This window comes from Lithobates pipiens, unplaced genomic scaffold (genome assembly GCF_037356315.1).
Source record: "Lithobates pipiens isolate NorthernLeopardFrog02 unplaced genomic scaffold, aLitPip1_a1.2 Scaffold_1, whole genome shotgun sequence".
Taxonomy (NCBI): Eukaryota; Metazoa; Chordata; class Amphibia; order Anura; family Ranidae; genus Lithobates; species Lithobates pipiens.
In genome coordinates this window covers 168,152,811-168,180,349 of record NW_027507685.1, presented here as the reverse complement: position 1 = coordinate 168,180,349, position 27,539 = coordinate 168,152,811, and the positions used below count along the sequence as shown (strand labels likewise).

Sequence of the window (27,539 nt, the reverse complement as noted above, 5' to 3'; positions counted from 1 at the left end):
CATGGATTATGTCCTTTTTTCAGTTTGGTTGGAGTTATCTTCACATTATAGGTGTTCTTTGTATTTGTATTTGGCGTGATTTCTTCCCTTGTGCACATGGGTGGAGGTTTTCTCTATCTTCAATACAACTGAGGGCCTTTTAAATTCTGGTTTGTGTTTCCTGTAGAGGGCAGAGCCAATCATCTCTCTAATTAAACTGGAAAATTCATGTAAGTACCGGAAGTCCAACAGTGTTTTTTTCTTTGCCTGTGTCCAATCACCAGAGGGTACTTGCATATAACCTTAGATCTATAAATACAAGCTCTGTATCCTGTACTGTATGATTAAGATAAACATATTTGCTGCATTTTTCTATCAAGTTTGAACTATAGTCCACTATGCTTTCTTATTCTGTTCTCTATTGCCATTTTCATAAAAAAATATCTGACAAAGATCAAACTGTGCACAATATAAGAGTGTGAAAAAAAAACATTTAGGGTAACAGAATTAATTCAGCAAAACAATACAAAGATATGCCAAACAATAAGACAAAAATAGAACACAATTGTTTTTGCACTTCACTTATGGAAGCTGTCCGTTTAATAAAGTTTACAGGTATCATAAGAGCAGTGGGCACTACAGAAGAGTGGGCACCTTTCGCCAAAACATCACGCTCAGGAAAATAACCCAGATACTGCAGCTTTAATTCAGAAACAGCACAAAACATATCTGATTTCCCCAACCACTACAGGCCTTAACCCTGAAAGTACCAGAGTAGATGGCATCACCTGTAATATGGCTGTGCTGCTAGCCACTCTGGCAGCACACAAAGTTAAGGCCTTTTATTCAAGTAAGACTGAAATCAACAAACTCCTAAAATCCTGTATGTACACGTTAACAAAAAAGCTACCAGTCCCATTGCATCGGAATAGGTCCGTTCTGTTCCTTAGTCATAATCGATTTAACTGGGAATTCTTATGTTGGCAGAAAAGGACCACAATTTGAGGGCCACAGTGGTTGGTGGACAAAAACACAGCCCCTTAGCAGCAGCTCTATCTGTTATGGTGGCTGTTTCTTGGCCATTATATAGGTCATCTTCCCCAAAACAGCCTCACTTTACCAAAGAGGATTGGTGCTTGGAACAAAATATACTCTATTAAACAAACATACATTCATGTCTTGTCTCCAGTCAGTAATAAGAAGCATTCCCAATTAAATTTCCCAAAACAGTTTTAATATATAGCACTCTGCAGACATGTGGACCTCTGCATCCGATCTTCCTTCACTGTGCTGGAGCCCCGGAGCAGGTCATTCTGAATTCAGCTAATACAGTCTTTTACACAGTTTTTCGTGAGCTGAGAACTCGGACTATTGAACCAAGGCCTCCTATTACTAATGCCTGTGGGAGAAAAAAGAAACATATGGATCAGAAACAAGACTTCACTCCTACAGTAAATAAACAAGTTTAAAATGGGATTGTCTTACTCACAATTAAGCCCTTTTTTAGAGTCCATTGAGGGACACTGCAATTCTTAAACCCTAAGTTACTGCAGCCTACAGAAGGATGGGACACGGGTCAACAAAGAAAACTGTGGCCAGACCATAGTGTAATCCTGTATGCAAAGATACCAGCGCAAAGATTAAAGTTAAGGATTTACTTCGTTGTTTGAGTCTGCCGCAGTCAGAAAGTTTATAAAGAAAAAAATATATATATGTATATGGACTGCGCCAACTATTAAATAAATATATTTATCACCACTCGTGTTTATAACCATAAACCTTAATGATATTAGTCCCAGCGTGCTTATTAAGCAAACCGACGATCAATTTAAATGTACTTACCATTATCTGTGTCTATCAAACCCAAAAAGTATTCAACATTACATGTCAGAAAAATGTATACGTATGTATAAGCCAGGTGCAAGCAGTAATATATATAATAGAAATACATATTTTGGTGAGTCTAAAGTACAAACCACCCATCAAATGCCAACATCAAAACAGATAGAAAGCAAATAATTCTAGTTGCTACAAAACTAAAATCATAATGGTGATTGTAGGTGATATGAGTATGTGATATGAGTAAATAGACTGTGATATTAATCCAGTGAAAAGTCCTATAATTAGACAATTCTAATGAAAATTTAGTCCCAAGTGAATAGCCTCAGTGAGGCTCCTGTGTCAGGTAAGTGACACATAATGGACTACTATGCGATGCATAGTAGTCCATTATGCTTTACCTTTGCAGGGAATCAAAGAGGAAGTAAACCCATCAGAGTTTACTTCCTCTTTAATATCACAGTCTATTTACTCATATCACCTCCAATTCTCATTATGATTTTTCTTTTGTAGCAACCATAATTGTTTGCTTTCTATCTATTTTGATTTTGGTATTTGATGGATGGTTTGTAATTTACACTCACCAAAATACGTATATTTCTATTATATATATTACTACTTTCACCTGGCTTATACATAAGTAGATATTTTTCTGATATGTAATATTGAATATTTTTTGGGTTTGATAGACACAAAGAGAGGGTACATTTAAATTATTGATCAATTTGTTTGATAAGCACGCTGGGATTAATATTAAGGTTTACGGTTATAAACATAGTGTAACCCTTCCTACTACTAGCAAGTCTGAGTTCTGTAGGAAAGCGGTACCAAATTCATGCTTAAACAACACTCATGGGGTGCTGTGGATGCGGTCGATTGCTCATCTCAGAGGAGCCAACAGCAATTGCAAAACCCTCTGAGTGTCACTAGATCATGTATTTACATATGTTTGACAGGCAGCGAGGAGGTGATATGCTGCCTGCTTTAAAGCGGTAACTGCTACACCACTGTGCTGCCACAGTGCAGTTACACGCAGTTGCAGGGTGGTTGTGGAGCAGCCCCAGTCCCTTGAGTGTGTTATATCCAGCAGCACTACTGCCCTCCAACAGGGAAAACCATTTTTGTCATGGCTGCTAAGCAAAGCATTTGCTTGGCAGCCAAATGCAAAGCATTTGTAACTGGACCCAGCTAGTTACCTTTGTATCTTAAGGAGGGCAGTAAAAACATTACTCAAATGCCTGTTTTTATGGCCCTCCAACTGCAAGTGCATTCAAGCCCTAAAAGTGACTGATCAAAATGTAGTTGCTAATATGCACTGAGAGCAAAACACTTTGGGGAACATTTATCCTGACTGACTGATGTATGCCACTAATTTAGCATTGTCTGACTGGACCTAAATCAGGTGGTCCTTGATCAAACTGGTCCAACACTGAATGGACAGCCGTATTGCTCAAAGTTCTAAGTTGCTGCTCAGGAGACAAAATGTAATTGTTGACCAAGTCCCCTGAACCGACAAAGGGGCCCAGGACTCCCTCCCCAGCACAACAGGTTGGTATGCGTCATCAAGATTTAGCAGAACACAAAAAGAAACAACTCCCCACCAGGACAGGGATAGCCTTGTCCTTGGCCGTAACCTAATCAGTTTGTCCATTGACTAGACCAATTTGTCCTACAAAGTCCCTACTGACTGTTCACTTAACAGGAGGTCATCCAAGTATCTCACAATGGGAAATCCTGAATGTGCCACAGGGCCAACACCTTTGTGAACACCTGAGGTCTCAGAAGATATGCCAAATGGAAGAACCATAAAGTAGTAGTGCCAAGGCCCTACAGTATAGTTATAATAGGTGAGGTTGAAAAAAATAGGATTTTTGTACTCACCGTAAAATCCTTTTCGGTTTAGGACACAGAGATGGTAACACAATATCTTCATTGATGTGGAACGCCGAAACCACCTTCGGCAGAAAAGAAGGTTGCGTACACAACACCACCTTATCCTTATGGATAACCAGATAGGACGACTTGCAAGGCGAGGCTGCCAGTTCCGAAACCTTCCTGGCCAATGTAATGGCCACTAGAAAGACCACTTTCTGAGAAAGAGTCAACAAGGGAATTTTCCTGATGCTCTCAAAGGGCGGTTTCTGAAGCGCAGATAACACCAGGTTCAGATCCCACCAGGGTAACAGTGGATGCACCGGACATGTCGGACCCCCTGAACAAAAGTGAGACACCAGGGGTCGCTAAAAAGGACAGCCAAGGCTGATATTTGTCCTGTGCTTAAAGCCAATTTCTGGTATACTCCTCGCTGTAGAAAACAGCAGGGTCCTGGAAACGGAATAGGTGCATGGACGCCATCCTTTTTCCTCACACATAGAGATGTATGCCTTCCAGGTACGACGGTATATCTTCCGAGAAGCAGATTTCCATTCTCTCAACATAGAGAGATCACCGAGTCTGATAGGCCTCGGTACCTTAGCACCTGGCTCTCAAAAGACATGCTGTTAAAACCAGCGATGGCAACACAGGATGGAGAATCGGACCTCGACACAGAAGGACCTCTCATAACGGCGCCAGGAAGCCTTCGCAATCAGGTGTACTAAGTCGGCGCGTCAGGGATGCCTAGGCCAAACTGGTCAATCAATATTACTGGAACCCCCTCAGCCTCCACTCTGCGGAGCAGTCGTGGTAGTAGCTTTAGCGGGGGAAAGTCGTAGATCAGTTGGTACCGATCCCATGGAGCCACCAGCGCGATTGACGCATCTGCCCAAGGATCTCTTATCCTCAATACGATCTCGGCCCCTTCCGATTGAGATGGGAGGCCCGAAGATCTATGTCTGGTGTGCCCCACCGCAGGCACAATAGCCTGAACATCTCTGGATGCAACACCCATTCTCCTGGGCCCAGCATCTGTGACTTAGTCCGCCTGCCAGTTTTCTACTCCTGGGATGTAAATGGCCGATAAGGCCGGTACCTATCGCTCTTTCACTGAAGGATGTGAGTGACATCCCGTGCTGCAGCTGAACTTCTTCTGCAAGACTCTGGTATGAAAGTGGGTGCATGGTACCACTATCACCTCGAGGGAGGTCACCATAAGGTCCAGAACTCGCATGCAGAAAATGCAGCAACGACCACCTGCGGTTCAGCGATAGTTTAACTGTGGCTCTGAGAGTCTGCAGTTTGTCTGAAGGGAGAAAAACTCTCGCTTCCATGGAGTCCAGCAGTAAGCCTAGGTATGCCAAGCACTGAATCGGTATGAGCACCAACTTTTTTTAGGTTCAACAGCCACCTAAATACCTGCAGAGTTTGCATGGTGATTGTCACATCCTCCTGTAATTCTGAGGCGAAAGCTGCTCTCAGAAGGAGATCATCCTGGCAACTTACGATTGCAATCCTGCGTTGTCTCAGCAACGCCAAAATTGGATTCAATACCTTTGCTGAAGCCAAGCCAAAAAGGTAGAGCCACAAACTGGTACTGGGCTTCCCCAACTGCATTTTGCAGAACCCTCTGATGCCTGAGGCATATGGGTATATGCAGGTACGCATTCTGGATGTCCAAAGATGCCAGGGAGTCCCCTTGATGGAGTGCAGCGACTACTGAGCGAGTCGATTCCACTCTGAGCCTCTTTATTTAAACAAAGCAATTGAGGCTTTTAGGTCCAAGATTGGACGTACCCCTTCCTTCTTTGGAGACTACAAACATATTGGAGTAGAACCCCTGCAACCTTTCCGACACCGGAACAGGCACTATTACCTTGTGGCTTAGCAGGTCCCATAGTGCCCCCATGGGGCCTCCCAGCAAGCCGGGAGTAAGGGTATGCTGGAAGGAAAGAATCTGTTTGGTGGCCAAGAGAGGAACTATCTTGTAGACAAAGGAAATCAGTTCACAGACCCATTGGTCAAATAGCCAAGAGGCCCACTGGGCTGCAAACTCCCGAAGGCGACCCCCCACCCGTATGACGGGCAGGGGCAAACCTTCATGTGGTAGGACTTTTGCTCGCAGGCTTGTTAGGCTTGCGGTTCCAAGGTCGTTCTGTTGGACTTGGAGCGTTTAGCCGGAGTCCTGGACGGACAAAAAAAAAACTCTTTTGAGCAGAAAATGAGGACACTTGCCTGCGGTGTGGCTCCTTAGTCTTCCTGGCCTGTGGGAGCAGGGTACTCTTCCCACCTGTGACATTCTTAATAATGTCATCCAATGAGGCTACAAAGAGCCGGTCACCAAGGAAGGGTAGATCCGTCAAGGCTTTTTCAAATGCCTGGTCCGCCGACCAGCATTTCAGCCAAATCAGGCACCTCAGCACCACTGCTGACACCGAAACCCTGGATAGCAGAGGAAGCGTATACAGAGCAACGTTCCAAACGTACTTCTACCGGGATCATGGTTACTTTTATTTTACCTGGATACTGGGGGGTCCACGACCGGAGGAGCCGACCATTATTTAGGAAGGCTCTCCTCAAGGGGGTAACGCAATGCCAATGCGTTTTGGGACAGAAAAAGGTCTGCTGTGGTCGCCCCAATTCCTGTAAATTAACTTATCAAAATAAGTCAGATACTGAAACACCTTAGGTGTACGGGCTGGCTTACGGGACCCAAAAGGGACTACTACTGCAGCAGAAGGACCTGCCGTATCCTGATCTTCAGGGTATCATGCACAGCTGTGATAAATGCTTCAACTAGTGCTTTTCTTGCGTGGACCCAGGGACTCATCCTCACTGTCACATCGGTCCTGGTCAGCGTCATCTGAAATGACAGACCAGGGGCCACCAGTCTCAGCGGGGCCCGAGTCTGCGTCAGAGCTCTCCCCGAAGCATGGGGGGGCAGGGGCTGCTTTATACCACCTTTGTGCCAGCACCACGCCTCCACCCTGGCAACGAACGTGTCAGCTCCCAGGTGTCTGAGTGAAGAAACCACGCTGTTCTGAGCCTCAGGGACCAGCGCTGGGCATAAAAAAACAACTAACCAACAAAATGGCCGCCGGGCGTTCAGTAGAAGGGACATAATCACAGGAAAAATGGCTACTGAACTACAGTAAAATGGTTCCTGACTATGCTTCTCCCAGAGTCACACCAAACATGGCCAAACAACTGTACACAGAGAGGGACAGGGAAAAAAGAGAGAAAATGGCGGCAGAACAGCACTACGGTGATCAGCATGTGTAGACCTCCAGACACCCAGCGGGGAGACAACAGAAACCCAGGGGCACAGCCACGCAGCGCAGCCCCCCACCCAAGGTGAGAGCCCCCCAGGGGACCCCTATCTATATGGCACACACCCCGCTCAGCAGCCCATGCAGCATCCCCCACAGGGGGGGAGATAGGGACAGGGAGAGAAGAGAGGGAGGAGAGGGACCCCCAAATCGACCTCCCAGGGAATGCCCAGCTGCTCAGCCCCAACGAGGCAGGGAGAGCTGTACATACCGTCCAGATGAGCTGGGGACATTCCATCACAGACCCACTCCCAAAGAGTACGGGGTGGCTGCTGGCCATGGCACACTGACTCAGACATCAGTAGCCCAGTCATATATGTGTGCCCCGGAGCATTGTGCTCACCGGCCGCCGCTGGAGCCCGAGGGCATGTCGTGGCCGACCCAGTTCATAGCTATGGTCTGCACACGCTTGCTGGCTGGGGAGACTACAAGGATAAGGGTATCCAGCCTGTCACCCCGGCGGCTGTTGATAGTAGATCACAGGATCTTAATCTTGCGCAAAAGACAAACTTCTGCAAAAAAATCCCCGGACCGATGGGCCCACAGGGTTCCTAGGTCCATCCCCTTCACTAGGTAGAAAAAAACTGAAGCTGCAGGAAGCAGGCTGAGGGGACGTTCCTGGAGGGACCGCCCCCTGGGCAGAACTGTAAAGTTCTGTTTTTTCACATGTATAACATGTTCTGCCTAGTCCTCTCCTGAAGGTGGCGTAACAACCCTATGGTCAAGACTAATTCCGCCACGCGTGTGCGCCTGTTGGCGCCAGACGGGCTATTTAGTTCTGACAGTCACGCTGAGATCTTGCTGTCTGATCTACAGCGTGTGTGTATCCTGACCCTGAGAACCTGTCTCCTGTGCTTACTTACCCAGCTTGTCTACCTACCATCCTTGCTATCCGCCTGCATCTGACTTCGGCTTGTCTGACTACCCTTCTGCTTGATCCTCTGGTACCTCTGCTGTCCGCCTGATTACCAACCTGGTTTGCCCGACTACCCTCCTGCTTGATCCGCTGGTACCTCTGCTGACCGCCTGATCACCGACCCGGCTTGTCTGACTACCCTGCTCTCAGCATCCTGGTTCCTGGTGCCTGTCTGCTGTCCAGCTTCCAGTTGTTGGTCCAGCTCCTGCCTGCAGTCCAGTTACAGCCTGAAGTCCTGCTCCAGAGTCCTGGTTCCTGCTGCCTGCCTGCCTGCTGCTCAATTCCAGCCTGCTGCACCAGCTCCTTCTTGGTTCCAGCCTTCTGATCCTGTCGGAGGTTCCCCTACACAGTGCTTCCTGGGTTCCAGATCCATCCGCTTCTATTGATCCTGCCAGGCAATCATGCCACTCCTGACTCTTGTGCTGCCTTTATACCCTACCAGGGCCCTCGAGTCGGAGTCGCAAGAGAGGTCTCTCCCTGCAGGTCGGGCTAGTCCACTAGGTACGTGACAGTCAGTCAGTGAACGAAAGAGAAAAGACACAAGTCCAACCTATGTGTGTGATTATATGTCAGTATTACCTTGTATATCCTTGAATGTTGTGGTCGTTCAGGTGCTTATCTAATAGTCTCTTGAAACTATCAATGCTCCCCGCTGAGACCAGCGCCTGTGGAAGGGAATTCCACATCCTTGCCACTCTTACAGTAAAGAACCCTCTACGTAGTTTAAGGTTAAACCTCTTTTCTTCAAATTTTAATGAGTGGCCATGAGTCTTGTTAAACTGTCTTCCGCAAAAAAGTTTTATTCCTATTGTGTGTGGGTATTTCTAAATTTAAATCATATCCCCTCTCTCTTCTCCAGAGAGAATAAGTTCAGTGCTCACAACCTTTCCTTGTAACTAATATCCTCCAGACCCTTTATTAGCTTTGTTGCCCTTCTTTGTATTTGCTCTGTTTCCAGTACATCCTTCCTGTGGACTGGTGCCCAGAACTGGACAGCATACTCTAGGTGCGGTCAGACCAGAGTCTTGTAGAGCGGGAGAATTATCATTTTAATTCTCTGAAATTAATCCCCTTTTTAATGCATGCCAATGTTCTGTTTGCTTTGTTAGCAGCAGCTTGGCATTGCATGCCATTGCTGAGCCCATCATCTACTAGGACCCCCAGGTCCTTTTCCATCTTAGATTCCCCCAGAGATTCTCCCCCCAATGTATAGATTGCATTCATATTTTTGCCACCCAAATGCATTATTTTAAATTTTTCTACATTGAACCTCATTTGCCACGTAGTTGCCACCCTATTAATTTGTTCAGATCTTTTTGCAAGGAGAAGTTATTGCCCTGCTTAGCTTAGTATCGTCCACAAATACAGAGGTTGAACTGTTTACTCCATCCTCCAGGTGGTTTATGAACAAATTAAACAGGATTGGTCCCAGCACAGAACCCTGGGGGACCCCACTACCCACCCCTGACCATTCCGAGCACTCCCCATTTATAACCACCCTCTGAACTCGCCCCTTGTAGTCAGTTTTCAATGAATGTAATCACCCTATGGTCCATGCCGACGGACCATATTTTGTACAGTAAACATTTATGGGGAACTGTGTCAAATGCTTTCACAAAATTCAGATAAACCACGTCTACCGGCCCTCCTCATAGAAGGTTAATAGATGGTTTCGCAAGAACGATTCTTCATGAATCCATGATGATTACTGCTAATGATACCGTTCTCATTACTAAAATCTTGTATATAGTCCCTTATCATCCCCTCCAAGAGTGTACATACTATTGATGTTAGGCTAACTGGTCTGTAATTCCCAGGGATGTATTTTGGGCCCTTATTAAATATTGGTGCTACATTAGCTTTTCTCCAATTAGCTGGTACCATTCCAGTCAGTAGACTGTCAGCAAAAATTAGGAACAGTGGTCTGACAATTACTTGACTGAGTTCCCAAAGTACTCTTGGGTGCAAGCCATCTGGTCCCGGTGATTTATTACTGTTAAGTTTCCCAAGTCTAATTTTAATTCTGTCCTCTGTTAACCATAGAGGTGCTTCCTGTGATTTGTCATGAGGATAAACACTGCAGTTTTGGTTACTGAAGCACCCCCAGTTCTCTTGTGAAGACTGAAGAGAAGAATAAATTCAATACCTTTGCCATCTCTTCATCCTTTGTAACCAGATGTTCTTCCTTGTTCTTTATGGGGCCAATATGGTCTGTCCTCCCTTTTTTACGGTTTACATACTTAAAGAATTTCTTGGGATTTTTTTTGCTCTCCTCCACTATGCATCTTTCATGTTCTATCTTAGCCGTCCTTATTGCCCCCTTACATTTCTTGTTGCATTCTTTAAAATGTCTGAATGTTGAGGATGATCCCTCGACCTTTTATTTTTTGAAGGTCTTCTCCTTTGCCTTTATATGCATTTTTACATTGGAGTTAAGCCATCCAGGAATTTTGTTTGCTCTTTTAAATTTATTACCCAATAGGATGCATTGGCTAATGTCCTTATTTAATATGCTCTTAAAGCAAACCCATCTCTCCTCTGTGTTCTTTCTTCCTAAGATTTTATCCCAATGTATGCCTTCTAGCAAGATTTGTAGTTTAGGGAAGTTGGCTCCTTTGAAATTCAGTGTCTTTGTATTCCTCTTATGTTTCCTATTTGTGTGATTTATAACGAAGCCAATTGGCCTGCGATCGCTGTTACCTAAATTGCCCCGTATATCCACATCCGTGATCAGGTCTGTATTGTTGATAATCAGTAGATCCAGTAACGCTTTATTTCTAGTTGGTGCGTCTACCATTTAACCCATAATATTGTCCTCCAAAACATTTAGGAACTGGCGAGCCTTAGATGAATGTGTGGTTCCCTCCGCTCAGTCTATGTCTGGATAATTAAAATCCCCCATTATGACAAAACTTCCCATCCTTGCTGCTAATCCAATTTGTGATAGGAGATCTGTCTCCCCTTTCTCCCTCAGGTTAGGGAGCCTATAGCATACTCCCAGTATTATTTTCCCATTAGTTTCATCCCTTTTGAGCTCTACCCATAAGGATTCCACCTCCATCCTAGCTCCCTTAGTAATGTCACCTCTCACATTCACTTGTCCATTATTACATGAGATTGCACCTAGGACTTGCTACTATGCTTATGTGCTTTGGTCAAGCTATCACTAATGCCCCCAATACTACCCTCTGGAATATGTTCCGTGTTGACTATCTCTACTTCTGGACCCTCCCCCTGTCGCCTAGTTTAAAAACCCCTCTAACTTTTTGGCCATCTTCATGCCCAGCTGATCTGCCCTCTCCTCATTTAGGTGCAGTCCATCTCTTCTATAGTACTGGTTATCGACTGAGAAGTCAGCCCAGTCCTCCAGGAACCAAACCCCTCCTTCCTACACCAGCTCTACAGCTACTTGTTTACTTCCCTAATCTCCCTCTGCTTTTCTGGTGTGGCTCGATGTACCAGTAATATTCCCGAGAATACTTCCTTGGAGGACCTTTTCCTCAATTTAGTCTCTAAAATCGTTCTTTAGGACACCCCATCTGACTTTGTCAATGGTGCCAACGTGCACCATGTCAGCCTGGTCTTCCCAAGCCCCTCCCAGTAATATGTCCACAAGATCCGTGATATGCCAAACCAGAGCACCTGGTAGACAACATACAGTTTGGCGCTTCAGGTCCTTGTTACAGATTGGCCTCTCTTATGTATTCATGCCGACATAACACATATATGCGGCCTTACAGCACTGGGCTTTATGCGGGGCCCCATATATGTGTTTCTCCCTTTGTGCTGGGATCGAGCGCACTCCCAGTACAGAGATCACTAACGATCTCTGTGGTAGCCACTGATTGGCTGTCACTGTGATTTTTCTGTCAATAGGTAGGACAAAAAAAAAAAAGAAGCAAAATGCGCACTATATTCTAACATACACATATCTGGTATCATTTAGATTGTCAGAAGGAGAATTTATTTTGGGTTGTTCTTTAGTGGTAGGTTATGGTATTAACAAGTAATATACCTTTAATTAAAATATAGCTTTATTTAAAAAAAAATATTTTTTTACTATTTTGGGCCAATTTTTCTTTGATAATAATAAAAAAAAAATCAGGAGATATCCATAACTATTTACTCCCAAAAGAAAGCCCAATTTGTCCAGAAAAAAAACAAGGTATAATCCACCTGTTAGAAACCATGAACCAGACTGAGACAGAAGTACAGTAAAATCACACTTGTTTATTAATAAAAATAAAAAGATAAATAAATAGAGTAAGTGTAGTCAAAGCATAGCCAGAGTCCAGTAACCGGATCGGGTAGTCAGCCAAGCCAGAGTTCAGTAACCAGATAGGGTAATCAGCCAAGCCAGAAGTCAGGGATCCAAGTAGAGAAACAGCAAGCAGGAGAAGGAGCCAGAAAGGAGGTCAGCAAAGCCAGTCTTTAAACAGGAACGCAGGGGATGATTTCTTGTAATGTGACCAAGGCGAAGGCAAAGATCAACTGAGCTGGATGGCTTTTAGGCCCCTTTCAAACATGCGGACAGTATGTCTGTATTTCATCCACCCTTTTTCGGGTGAAATACGGACATACATGCTTCCCTATGGGATAGCAGATGTCAGCAGATGAACATCCCCGGCTCAGCGGGATCGCTGAGCAAGTGGATGTTCACGGGGTGGATCATCATGAATCTGTCCTGTGTGAAAGGACCCTAAGTAGGCAGGACTGATGAGCAGAATCAATAACAGCTGGGTAACTGTGGAGAGAGATGGGAGTTGGCAATTAGCCGACAGCTCAGTGGCCAGCTCAGAGAAGGAAGGGCTGAGCCCAGCCCTCACAGTATCCCCTCCTCAACCACCCCTTCCCATTGGAGGACCACCGGGCTTGAGGGGAAAACTATGTCTATGGAAATCACGGAGGACAGGGGCATGTACGTCCAAGGATGAGACCCAGGAGTGTTCCTCCGGACCGTACCCCTTCCAATGCACCAGGTAATGTATACGCCCACGGAATCTACGAGAGTCAATAGTGGATTATACTTCATACTCCTCATGGTTCTCAACCTGTATGGGGTGAAGATGTGGCACCGAGGTGGCAAAGCGGTTGCAGACCAAAGGTTTCAATAAGGAGACATGAAACACATTTGAGATGCGCATACTAGGAGGAAGGTCCAAGGCGTAAGCCACTGGGTTAATCCTGAGAAGGATACGGAAAGGTCCAATAAACCGAGGTGCGAAATTCAAAGAAGGAACACAAAGTCGGAGGTTGCGAGATGACAGTCATATTCTGTCCCCAACCTGGTAGGAAGGCGCAGGCAGGTGTCTGCAGTCAGCATGTAGTCTTTACCTATCGTTAGCATGTTGCAACCCCTCCTGAACTTGTGCCCAAGTGGAACGAAGACCATGGAGATGCTTCTCTAACGCAGAAACACGGGACAAATGAGTCAGGCAACATGGAAGGTTGGAAACCATAATTCACCATAAACTGGGACAATCGGGAAGCAGAATTCAAGGCACTGTTGTGAGCAAACTCTGCCCATGATAATAGGTCTGACTAGTTGTTATGATGGTCAGAAATATAGCAACGTAGGAAATGCTCCAGGACTGATTGGCTCGTTCAGCGGCCCCATTAGTCTGCAAGTGATAGGCAGAGGGGAAAGCAAGCTGAATTCTCAACTGTGCACAAAAGGCTCGCCATAACCGGGAGTCAAACTGACTACCCCTGTCCGAGACAATCACCTTGGGTAGTCCATGTAAGTGAAAGATCTCCTGATCAAAAATGGAAGCCAGTTCCTTAGAAGTGGGCAACTTTTTAAGTGGAATACAATGGCACATTTTAGAGAACTGGTCAACTACCATAAGGATAACAGTGTTGCCGTGGATGTTGGGTAACTCCACAATGAAATCCATAGACAGGTGGGTCCAGGGCCTCTCCATTGGGCATGGGTTGTAGGAGGCCCACTGGAAGGTGTCGTGGAATCTTACTCTGAGCACACACGGAACAGGCAGCTATATCAGCCTGTAGACTAGGCCATCAGAATTCTTAGTACTTGAATGGAAAAGAGCCCATTGTGCCTTACTGGGAGAAAGGCACTTGGCCTCAGACAAGAATGTGAGATTCTTATGGTCAGTAAGAATGAGAACCGACACAGTGGTACCTGCAAGGAGATGTCTCCATTCTTTCAGAGCTAAAATGATCGCCAACAGCTCTCTGTCACCAATCTCGTAGTTGCACTCTGCAGGTGGCAATTTCTTAGAAAAGTAGTCACACGGGTGACTAACGCTCTCAGAGTTAGAACGTTGAGAGAGAAGGGCGCCAACTCCAGTCTCAAGCATCAACTTCTGGGATAAAAGGCAACATAGGAACAGGATGTGCCAACACAGGAGCAGAAACAAAGGTAGCCTTGAGACTCTCAAAGGCCTTAATGGACTCCAGAGACCAACTCTGTGGGTTACCTTTCTTCCTGGTCATATCAGCCAGGGGCTTGACCAGAGACGAGAAATTACCAATAAACTTCTGATAATAGTTGACAAAGCCCAGGAAACGCTGCAGAGAACGTAAACCCACGGGTCGAGGCCACTGTAGGACTGCCGAAAATTTCTCTGGGTTCATCGAAAAACCAGCAGTGGAATCTATATAGCCCAGGAATTTCTCCAGTTTACAACAGAAATTGTTCTCTCAGTTTCTGAAGCACATGATAGACATCTGTGTGGTGGCTCTCCAGGGACTTGGAAAATATGAGGATATCATTAAGATAAACCACCACAAATAACTGCAAAAAATCTCAGAGGACATCGTTAATAAATTCCTGGAAAACTGCCGGGGCATTACAAAGGCCAAAAGGCATTACGAGGTACTCATAATGGCCTATTCTGGTATAAAATGTAGATTTCCACTCGTCGCCCTCCATAATCCACACGAGACTGTATGTCCCTCTCAAAGTTTCGTGAAAACCATTACTCCCTTGAGGCAGTCAAATAACTCTGTAATCAATGGAATCTGGTAGGCATTCTTAATCGTGAAACAATTGAGACCCCTATAATCAATACAAGGTCTCAGTTAACCGCTCTTCCTCTTCACAAAGAAGAAACCAGCAGGAGATGAGGATTTGCAGATGAAACCTTGAGAAAGTACATCTGCAACATACTTCTCCATGGCCTTATCGTCCAAGACTGACAAAGGATAAATCCGGCCACGAGGGGGTATGGCACCAGGTTGAAGGTCAATTGGGCAATCATAAGGCCAGTGTGGAGTCAAACTACCAGCTTGACCTTTCAAAGACATTGCTAAAATAGCGGGACTCCTTGGGCAGGGAGAAGAGTGAAGAGGTGCACAGGACCTTGGCTACCTACTGGAAGCATGTCTCACTGCATTGTGGTGACCAGGAGAGAACCTCAGCAGGGAGCCAATCAAAATCAAAAGAGGGGTTGTGCCTCTGTAACCAAGGATAACCAATAACCAGCAGAAACCTAGGTGAGGAAATAACTTGGAATTGGATTATCTAATGGTGAAGAGCCCCCTACGGCCATGGACAACGGAACCGTCTCATGAGTCACATGGGCAGGCTGTAGAGGTCTCCCGTCAAGAGCCTTAATGGCAAGAGGAGTGTCACGCAGCTGCAGTAGAATGGAGTGCTGCGATACAAAGGCAGCATCAATGAACAGGCCTGCAGCCCCAGAGCCTGTATCTCGATGGACGACTCAGCTCAAGAAAGGGTGACCAAAACCAAGGGCTTATCCTTCTGGATAACTGAGGACAAAACAATGCCACCTAAGGTCTGTCCATGACAGGACCTCAAGGTTCAGGTATTCCCTGGACGGGTAGGACAAGACTTCAAAAAGTGACCTGCCTGGCTACAATAAAGGCAGAATATCTCCCTCCTCCTAAAGGCTCCTCATCCGCTGAGAGACGCATGAAGCCCAAGTGCATGGGTTCATCTTCACTGACCGACCATGTACCAGGAGGCATGGGAGGTGAGGGAGGCACGGATTGGACAGCAAAGCTTGGAGGTAAACATACAGGATGCTTCCGCAATCGCTCCTTAAAAGAGAGTCTTTCTCTGAGTCTGGAGTCAATGAGGATGGCAAACGTGATCAACCTCTCCAGCTCAGTGGGTATATCTTGGGCTGCTATCTCATCCTTGATGGAATCCGAGAGACCATGAGAAAAAGCAGCCACAAGGGCGCCCCCAAATCGCTGGGGAAGCAGAGTGAAACCAGACATACCTCTTATAGAGGTAAAACTCGAGGTAGGTGCCTGTACAGAAACTAGCGCAGAAGCAGGGACGGCCTGCAACTCAGGTTGTACTGGAGCAGCCATAGTGGGAGTTTCCAGGTGAGCCATGCGACTCAGGAGCGTTTGTAATGCCATGGCAAACTGATTCATGTGGTGATCTTGTTCTCTGCAAATTAAAGGAATTTCTTGGGGGCCACCAGAACTAGTGCCCCCATTGGAAGATTTTCCATCTATTACTTTTCTGGGGACAACCCAAAATGTGGGATTTTCTTTTATTTTCACTTTCAATTATAATAGTAAACAGGACAACCAGAGAGGGTGAATCTCCTTAATGGGGGTACAGACAGCAATAACAATTGATAGGGGCTCCGATCCCTCTCCACTCTGGCCAAAACTAAAAAAAAAGTTTTGCCTTTAGTTATACTTTGACGCAAATCACGTGACATTTGGACGTTCGCTTTGCCGGCCAGCTTTTCTTAACGCTGATTTGACCTTTATGTTTGTGAGTATGTTTTTTATTATGGAATAAAAGATTTTGGTTTACGGTTTTACGCTATGGGAATCTTTGATTGCCTTTTATGAATGGTCCAACCACGTGAAAACGAGGTGATGTCCCTGTGTGATGACCCCTAAGATTTCTGATATCAAATGCCTTTCTGATTTTGGGATTTGGTAAGCGTGCATTTTTACCATTTATCAGCACGGTGTTGGTGAAGGAAATTCTCTCTTGCACCCGCATAGGATTTCTTGAGAAGAAACACTTATGATTATTGGACTGTTATGCCCACGATTACATCTTGAAGAAGAACTGTTTTCTTATATATAATTTTTGAGCACTCTATTCATAATATTTCTGATTGTTCACAAAAATTCTGTGCACTTTACCACTGTATGCTCAAGACTACCGTATATACTCGAGTATAGGCCGACCCGAGTATAAGCCGAGGCCCCCAATTTACCCCCAAAAAACTGGGAAACCTATTGACTCGTGTATAAGCCGAGGGTGAGATATGCCTGTCCATCCCTGTGTGTGTGTCCATCCATCCATCCATCCCTGTGTGTGTGTCCATCCATCCATCCATCCCTGTGTGTGTGTGTGTCCATCCATCCATCCATCCCTGTGTGTGTGTGTGTGTCCATCCATCCATCCATCCCTGTGTGTGTGTCCGTCCATCCATCCATCCATCCATCCCTGTGTGTGTGTCCATCCATGTGTGTGTGTGTGTGTGTGTGGCCTTGTGTGTCCAGCCTACCTGTGTCCCCAGCCTCCGTCCGGTCCCGAGCCTCCGTCCGGTCCCGTCCCGAGCCGAGCCTCCGTCCGGTCCGGTCCCGTCCCGTCCCGAGACTCCGTCCGGTCCCGTCCCGTCCCGAGCCGAGCCGAGCCTCCGTCCGGTCCCGTCCCAGGATCACCGCTCTTCGTCGGCGCCCATTTTCCTGTTCAAATGCCGCGCCTCCCTGTCTGTGATAGGCGGAACACAATTTCCCAGCAGTCTGTGTTCCGCCTATCACGGCCATCCTTTCATCCTCGTCCGTAGTACGAGGATGAGCGGATGTCCGTGATAGGCGGAACACAGGCTGCTGGGAAATTCAGTGTTCCGCCTATCACAGGCGAAGGCGGAGCCGGAGGCGCGGCTTTTGAATTAGAATAGAATGGCCGCTGTCTGTCTGCTCGACACGCTGATCGAGCAGGCAGACAGCGATGACTCGAGTATAAGCCGAGGGGGGCACTTTCAGCCTCAAAAAAGAGGCTGAAAATCTCGGCTTATACTCGAGTATATACGGTACGTCTTTATGAGGAACTGTTGCTTATATATAATTTTTGAGCACTTTATATATATATATATATATATATTGTTTTGTACACTTGATTATTGTATGAGTTATAGAGTATATTTTTATTATTCACTTAGTTGGGTTTTTGTATTATAATTTTTGACTAGTTATAGTGTATACATATTATTCTGTTATAGGTTTTAGATATATTTTTTTAGATTTTTGTAATTGTGAGCGCGGTTGAAATTCCTGACTTATATGCTTTATAGGTGTGTATCACATCGTATCAATCGCAGCCTTTAGATATTTAGACTGATTGTTTAGAGATTTCTTTAGCGCAGTATTTTTTTCCCAAATTTAGGAAAGACCAGTGCCCGAGGCTCTAGCCACAATGTTCAGTCCATTGGGGTCAAGTTGCAATATAGTTTAAAAGTCCAGATAAGGGCAGGATAGCTGTGAATTAATGAGTAGAACCACTAGCAGCTTTCTAGAGAACAGTCTTCATTGAAGGTTTCTAGAAGAAATCACAGGGTAGTCAATAAAACAGCAGCCCTTCAAAAAAAATATCCACTCTTAGAATACTAACAAAAAAACGAGGCATGCTGGCAGTTAGATGTGTTATATCCTAGGGCTGGTCTACAGTTTTCTTGTTTGCCAGTGTCCAATACTCCTGTAGGCACAGTTTAATGGTTAAGCCTTTCTGTGTCTCTCAATGGCCAAGAAAGAAAAAAAATTGTAAGCCACTAATCTAAGAGTTTGTAAAAAGATATACAGATTAATATTTTGTGAATATATTTGTACCTTGAGGTAATCAACATCAAAAGCTCATGAAAATTGTCAGGTTGTGCACTAAACACTTTCCTGGGTTTCCTAGGGATCTATTAAAGCACTTATAAACCCAAAAAACAAAAAAGCACTTGAAAGCATTTATAATAATTTTTTTTAACAATCTGTGCCTTTACTATCATAATTCCACATTTTCAATGGGGAGGATAAGCGTATCAAGTCCAGCTCCTCTGGAGAATCTTACAGCCACTGGCATTGACTGCAGAGCTAGAGGGGAGTTTACTGAGGATATCAGAGTGATGTGCTGCGGCTTGGTTCACCCAATGCTCAGGCCATACATAGCCCTGAAGGAATGAGGCAGTCATGCAACTTGTTTGACGGTGGCTCCACAGGCCCATTGTCACTGCTATCTTGGTATCACTATGCACGCAACAATGACATGCTGCAGTTTGGGCTTTGTATTAAGCAAGATAGTCACAAGATCCAGAAGAAACGCAAATGATGCTATTCAAAACTATCTAAAAAAAAGTTTTGGTTATTTTTTTTGGTAACAAATTCCTATATTTGTTCAATACAGCATTTGGATTTACATATGTTTAAGATAAATGAGAACTGAAGTGCTAGGGTGAGCAAATGCTGCTCTTTAATTACATTATAGTTTGTTACTAAGCAAAATTAATCCCACACTTTAAAAATGCCCTCATAAAGCCATGATCAATACACTGCAAACACACAATGACTGTACAAGAACAGATTATATGTTAAAATGCACATATTGTTATAAGAAAAATGCATGGGTTATTTAACACATATACGTGAATGAGCTCACAAGGTAGAGATGTACACACTATAGCATTGTATGACACATATACGGAGTCTGAGCGGCTGCACACCCCAGATAACAAATATTGTAAGAAATGAACCTCAGCATACACCTTGCACACATACTTATTCATTCACTCATCATTTATTCCTTTTTTTTATTAATTATTAATCATTATTTAATTTTATTTATTTTTAAATTATAAACATTATTTAATTAATTTGATTCACTCATTTTTTTCATTTGGTTTATCACTATATATTGCATTTTATTTTAATTTTATTTTTTACCTAATCATGCATGACGCCACAATTATTTTTACTATTATCTCATGATATTTCAATCACTGATTCACTTCTCCGGGTATAATTCATTACACCGGAGCATAAATGAGAACTGAATACCATACAAAAATATTTAATTTAACAGAGCACATATGGGAATTGATTATCATATATGAACACTTAATAACAATAATCAACAAAAATATTTTGAGGGATTTCGTGCTTATATTTTTTATTTTTTTCATAAAGAGGCCTGCTTGTTGTCCCCCTTTTCTTGCAACGTTTCCTCTACTAACCCAGCTATCATATTCATATAATACAAACGTATATAATATATTAATTACTTAATTATAATGACTTCCAGGTGCTAATAGTCCCCACAGTCTTCTCCTTTTGGGGTGACCAATAATCTGTGTCCACTTGTAAGCCCCATGGCCGTGGGTGGCCCCTCCTGGGGTGGAGGAAAGGATGGCTCCCCAGCATTTTCCGGGACCATCAGCAGGGAAATCAACTGTTCTTTTTGTGTGTGTTCTTTTAAACAACAAGAAGTCCCTGGTTAAGAGAGCTCATTTGGTGGAGAGGGTAAATATGATGTGACTATATTTCATGATAAATGTAAAAATAATTATGACTGTATACTACTTTATATATCATCGAAACCTGTCTTTTGATGTACTTATAGAAAATATAAGAACCCCCTGAGGAAGACCGAAAACTCTTAGGTCGAAATGCATTGGGGCTTTTTCCTGAACATCGGACAGTATAACCATAATTTAATTATTGTATAGGTTGGAACCACAATTTTATCATTGTAGGTTGATATATTTTTCTCTAACCCACATGGTATTGTCAACATTATGTTTCCTTTCTCTAATCCATTAGTCTCGCTATGTATATACCAGAACACATGTTTTAACCTTTATATCAGTATTGTATAATTGTCTTTTGATAATAAAATAATTTTTTTTTTTACAAATCTTTTTTATAATTGCTGCTAAAAAAAACCCATGGGGAATTTTTCATTTTTTTACAAGAAATGTACACACTTACTAGCCACCAATTCCCCCCAAACTGCTACCTAGGAAGTTATGCCAAATAGTGTAACCTGATACCTCCCAACTTATTGAGATGGGAATGAGGGATACTTATTAGCAATAGTATGCAGGCATAGGGTACGCCCCTTGCCATGCCCCCTTAAAGGAGAACTGTACAAAAAAGCAAGATTGGTTAAACCCACAAGTGCTTTTTTTTTACCACTACTATTCCTTTATATTGGCTTTTGGAAATTACAAATGCAGCAATTTAGAAATCAGATGAAAGATTTAGCACTGGAAAACACTTTTTGTTGGATAAAACATGCATTTTATATAGATCTGTATAGAGCAGACCAAAATGAGGGACAAAAGAGGAGGAATGAGGGACAGACGGACATTGCTCCAAATCAGGGACAGCCCCTCGAAATCGGGGATAGTTGGGAGCTATGCAACCTCAATTTAAGATTTTAACTTGGCTGGCAGCATAAACACCTACCTTTTTAAAGGGGAACGTAACATATAAGCATGAAGCGGTAAGTCATTCTGACATTTCTCAGACAGAATGACTTGTATTCTCAAACCCCCTCCCATTTATGGCTCTTTAGCTTTTTAGTACTGTTAGTAAGATCTACCCGACAGGCTGCCATAGCATAGTACTGTTCTGCTCAGATCTGTTTCTCGGTTCCTCCTGCTTGGGACACATACTTTTTTATTGATCCTGGACATGAGCTTACTTTTGGCGATTTTGCAGCTGTCCCTCCTCTTTTGCTGATCTCCCCCTCATGTCCAGTTTCTTTATAAATGTTTATATTTATTTACAGTTTTCACTTTCAGTCAGTCCCTTTAACTTTTCTTCCGGTACTTATAGTATATTGTGTGGTAGATAGTAGGGGTGTTGAAAAGAATCATCAAATCGATGCATCGGGATTCGACAGTCCACGATGTGGCATCAATGCTATAGCTTTAAGACATTGATTATTAAGGATGATGTCATCGCGCTGTGCCGCCGCACCATGCCCTGCCTCCGAGTGGAGCCGAAAAGCAGCCAAAGCTTTCGCAACGCTTTCTCCCGCCTCCTGCTGATGTCATCCCCCTGTGTCACGAGAGGCTCGAAGAGAGGAGACAGAGCGACACCAACGTCACGTGTCTGACCTCCTCCGAGTCTCGGTCCCCCCACCAGAGATTTCCACCCAGTGGGCTCCCGGGCTGTTACAGGGGGAGAGGGAGTACCGTCCGGCGTCCAGGTCCATCAGTCAGCCTGTCACACACAGGATTGGGAGAGAGAGAGAGAACCAAGGCCACGCTGAGTGATTTCTGTCCTAGTGTTCTAGAGTCCTGTCCTCACTCCTCAGTCCACAGGCAGCATTCAGCTCATCGACAATAAGTACCCCAGTCATCATCATCATCAGGTAGGTAACTGACTGTCACTAACACACACACACTAGTAGTACTAGTAAGAAGAAGTATGCCTGTCTCTGTACTAAACTTGTCATTCCCGTCCTCAGACTCCCCTTACTACATCTCACACACAGCAGCAGGAGAGGAGGAGAGAGACCCCCCCCCCCAGTGAGTGGTTGAGTGTGCCATGACTGTTCTCAGCTCAGTAGTACCACCATGGCACCGACTTGTCATCATCATCACAGGTAGGTAACTGACTGTCACACACACAGTAGTACCTTACGTAACTACGTACATAGCGTACTATAATAGTAAAGAAGAGGTGGTACAGTAGTACACTGTAAAGTAAACTAAGATATAATTATCATTATAATCTGTATCTCTGCATTGTGCAGTGGACCTGTAAAATGCAAATATCACAAATTTCTGACTGTAAAATGTAAATATTAATGATGGTGATTGCCATTCTGTATTCCTAAACATTAACCCCTTTGCGTCGAGCGTACGCATTTGCGGCCTTGGCGTTAGGGGGTCATACCAGGATGATGCCCGCAGCCATTTTTTTTACAGCAGGCACTGGGTGCAGTGGGCGGTTGACTTTCCCAGGGATAACAACCGAGCAGCTTTTAGCCGCTCGGTTGTTATCCCAGAGGAGCGGAGTGGAGTTGTTATCCCGGAGGAGTGCGAGTGGAGTGGACTAGACAGTGGACATCCACCGACTTCCGCCACTCTAGCCTCTTAAATGAAATACATAAGAGAAAAAAAAATTATTTAAAAGCGCCCCGCGTGGCAGCTCGTGCAGCAAAGTAAACGCATACAATGGAAGTCAGCAAGTCATGCCCGGCCACACATGTTGTAAACGGTGTTCAAATCACATATTAGCTATCGCCGGGATCGTCAGAGCGTGAGCAATAATTCTAACACTAGACAGACCTCCTCTGTAACTCTAACCTGTGGTAACCGTTTTTTTTTTTTAATGGTGTCACTCCTATGGAGATTTTTAGGTACTGTAGTTCATTTGTCACCATTCCACGAGTGTGCGGCTGTGCGCAATCTTAAAGCGTGACATGTTGGTATTTATATACTCTGTGTAACATCATCTTTCACATTATACCAAAAGAATGGGCTAACTTTACTGTTTCTTTTTTTTTTTTAATTCGTGAAATATCTTTCTCCCCAAAAAGTTGCGTTTAAAAGACCACTGCACAATAAATACAGTGTGACATAAAATATTGCAACAACATTTGGGGGGGTTTCTAAATAATGTTCTAGCAAAAGATACGGATTTTAACTTGTAAAAAAAAAAAAAAAAAAAAACACACCAAATGTCAGAGAAATAGGCTTAGTCATGAAAGGGATAAAGTGAGTTTAAGTGACAGTGACCATGTTGCCATTGCCATGCCAATGCAATTTCATTCATTATGGTTTATGTAGGTATATCTCTAATCTATTGAATGGCCAAAGTCTTGTCTTAGTGATCGATCACAACTTCATACCTGTATGACTGATTTATGGTTTTGCTCATCACTGCCCCATGCATGCGTTTTTCGGCCAGGCAGTGATGAGCAAAACCATAATAATCATACAAATAAGATAACTAATGAAGTTGTGATGTGAATCAATCACTAAAACAATGAATATATAAAACCATAATTAATAATGCAATGGCATATTAAGTTGTCATCTTGTGGCAGGCTTTAGGCTTAGTCACTTAATTTTTTTTTCTTCTTTTTTTAATACTGACTGAGTTTGTAGACAACATAGACAACATTGTCATCATCACCCCTGTCACAACAATTACATGACATGCTTCACTAGTAAAAATGGCAGAAGGAGACCAAAAAGAATGAGATAAAAAATGCACCTAGCTTTTTAAAAGCAAACGATAGAACCGCGCTACAAGATCCCATCACAAAGTCACTTTACAGAAAACCGTATACCTGCACTCTACCACGAAACCAAAGCTCAGATAATTGTGTCAATGAGAAAATGTTACAATAACAGCACATTATGTTAAGGACTGACAGATCTTGTTGCATGTGTTGCAAACGAGAGCCATTTATGAGTCTCACATGGGTGCTCATCTGGCAGAGCTACTGTCTCATGTTGTGGAAGAATGGCAGCTGTCCGATAAATCTGTAGTGCTCGTGACCGACAACGTGTCAAACATGATAGTTGTAGAGCTCAAGTTGGGAAATTCCCCCAAGTGAAATGCTTCGCCGATAAACTGAATCTTGCATCCCAGCGAGCGCTGGAAGTGGCCACACTCTCCAGGCTTCTTGGCAGAGTGCAACAAATATCCACATTTTTTCACCGCAGCACTAGAGAAAGCCACTGTCTATAAGAGAAACAGAAATGTCTTGGCCTGAAGAATCATAAGCTGATAAATGATGTGCCAACAAGATGGAACAGCGCATATGACATTGTCGAGAGGTTCTTAGAACAACCTGCAGTCTGTGCCACCTTTCTGTCTCCAGAAGTCAGAAAAGGAGAATCCGATCTCTGTACTCTCAACTAAACAGATGTGTCAAATGCAGAGGATGCTGTGAGTGCATTAAAGCCAATGAAGGATGCAACCATGCTGGTGTCAGAAGAGTGCAATCCAACAGATTCTCTCATTGCCCCTCTAAATGCACAACTCCTCCAGAGCATGACAGACACCATGGGAGACACACTCATGATTCATGAGATCAAGAATGCCATCAGAACAGATCTCCCGAAGAGATACAGTAGTGAGGCAGAGAAGATCCTTCATACAGCCTCTGCACTGGATCCTCGCTTTAAAGGGACTGCCTTTTATCCTCACAGAGGAGGAGAGATTGGAGATATACAAAGGAGTGACTGAGGAGGCTGCACCCTTGAAGGAAATTAAATTAATTTGAATTTCATCATGTTTCTTGAAACGAACTGTAGCTAGCTAGCTGCTACATAGTGTAAGCCACGCTTCTGAATCTGATGCGGTGAGGGAACTGCACTGTCCATTTCCTGTGCTTCTTCATCACCTCATCAGAATCATAGGCAATTGACAATGTGGTTTTATTTATTTTTTTCTATTCTTATTTTGTTCAAGCACAGATTACATCTAAGAGGACACGAGGATCAAGTGCCTAGAAGAAAAGAAACTTCACCCATTGAGGACAACCATTCTCCATCTCCTCCCAAAAGAAAGGCCAGATCGATTCTCATGACTTTGCTGGGACAGTCTTTCGCTGACACCGAAGGTACAATAGAACCCAAGACCCCCTATGCCAAGGCTGAAGAGGAAATGGAAAATATTGTAAAGCCCCACCTCTGCCTCTCACTGAGGACCCTTTGAACTGGTGGCGTGAGCATGAGGTCATATTTCCCCTCCTTTCTCAGCTGTTAAAGAAATACTTGTGTATCCCAGGCACAAGCATGTCTGCAGAGTGGGTTTTCTCCACTGCAGGAAATGTGGAAACTGCAAAAAGAAGCACCCTCAAACAAGAGAATGTGGATCAACTAGTGTTCTTACAGACAAATCTACACATTCCCAAATCCTGAGCAGCATTTCTTGCAGTGATCCATTTTTTTTTGTTTGTTTTTTTCCTGATTTGTGGCACATCCAGGAAGTGATGATCTACTTGTAGTGTCTGTCTGCCTGTGCCACTGCCCCTGCCACTGTTAGTCTGCCACACCAAACCAGTGTTGGTAATTTTATAGATTTTGTTTATAGCACTGTCTGCCACTGAGATTTTTTTTTTTTTAAGATTGTTCATATTAATTCAGTTTCAAAATAAGTAGGGGTTACTTTAACCCTCAGTCAAATACTAAAAGTTACAAACAACTGATGCCAACCAAGCCTCATTCCCCTCCTCCCCCCTCAGCCCAGTCTGTCTCCCCTCCCAGTCTCCCCCCCTCCCCCTACCCTTTCCTGTTCCCTCCCACCCTTCCCTCTCCCCTTACCATTCCCCTTTCCCTCTTCCCCCTCCCTCTTTGCTTACTTCTTTCTCTCTTTCTCTCTCTCCCTTTCCTTCCTTCTTTCTCTCTCCCTTTCCTTCCTTCTTTCTCTCTCCCTTTCCTTCCTTCTTTCTCCTTCTTTCTCTCTCCCTCTTTCCTTCCTTCTTTCTCCCTCCCCTTCCTTCCTTCGTCTTTCTCCCTCTTTCCTTCCTTCTTTCTCCCTCTCCCTCCTTCTTTCCTTCTCTCGGAGAAGGAAAGGAGAGATAAGGAGACAAAGAGGGAAAGAGAGACCCGGGAGGGAGAGAAGGAAAGGTGGAGAGAGAGAAGAAAAGGAGAACTTCTTTCCTCATTTCCTTCTCTCTCTCTCCTTTCCTTTCCTTCTCTCTCTCTCTCTCTCTCCCTTTGCTTCTCTCTCTCTCTTCCTTTGCTTCTCTCTTTCCCGGCCCCCGGGTCCCTCTTTCCCTCTCTGTCTCCTCTCTCCTTTCCTTCTCTCTCTCCCGGGTCCCTCTTTCCCTCTCTGTCTCCTCTCTCTTCTCCTTCCCTTCTCTCCCCTTTCCTCCTGTCTCTCCTCCCCTCTCTTCCTTTCTCTCTCCTTTCTCTTCCTCTCTCTTTCCCCCTTTTCCCTTTACCGTTTTCCCTTTTCTCCCTTTTCCCATTCTCCCTTCCGTCCCCTTCACCCTTCCCTCCCCTGGCCAATGGCAATCTCCCTCTCCTCCCCCACCATTACCCTTCATGTCTACATCCCTCTCTCTGTCTCTCTCCTCTCTCTTTCCCCCTTTTCCCTTTCCCCCTTTTCCCATTGTCCCTTCCGTCCCCTTCTCCCTTCCCTCCCCTGGCCAATGGCAATCCCCCTCTCCTCCCCCACCATTCCCTTTCATGTCTACATCCCTCTTTCTTTTTTTCCCCCTCTCCCTATGTCAACAAGACCTTATAATGCAAGTTATGCCACTCGATTCTAGCGTCAGCTCAACGCAGCCAGTGACAGTCATGCTCTGTTGTTGACTGGCTGCTGGTGGCAGTGGCAGGTGGCCATGGCACTGGCAATTGCAAACAATCAATGATCATCAGTCACAGAGAACCTGGAATCATGATATATTTTATTCTTGTTATAGCTTTTCTAGCACTGGAGGAGATGGAGAATGGTTTTCTATTGTGTGTCCTGTCCAACTGTCCATTTAGAATTTTTCCACTAGTGTGACGTGTTCAGTGTTGGTCATCTTACTTTAAAAAAGTAATTAGTTAAGTTACAAATTACTTCTCCCAAAAAGTAATTGCGTTAGTAACTTGGTTACTACATTGGAAAAGTAATTAGTTAGTGACTCCTTTTTTAATATTCTATAGACGGGACTAGCGAAGGAAGTG

General features: G+C 44.3%; 1 protein-coding gene across 2 annotated transcripts in view; it reads right to left on the bottom strand.

Moving 5' to 3' along the window:
* Positions 1-544: 544 nt before the first annotated feature.
* ARPC5L (actin related protein 2/3 complex subunit 5 like) overlaps positions 545-27,539 on the bottom strand; it is a 177,424-nt gene continuing 150,429 nt past the window's right edge. For both annotated transcript variants that reach the window (XR_013273929.1, XM_077478847.1), the window contains one exon: positions 545-1,378. Coding sequence is in view for 1 of the 2 variants with exons in the window: in XM_077478847.1 (XP_077334973.1) it covers positions 1,316-1,378 (63 nt within the window). In the remaining variant the exon portion in view is untranslated. The remainder of the gene's footprint in view (positions 1,379-27,539) is intronic.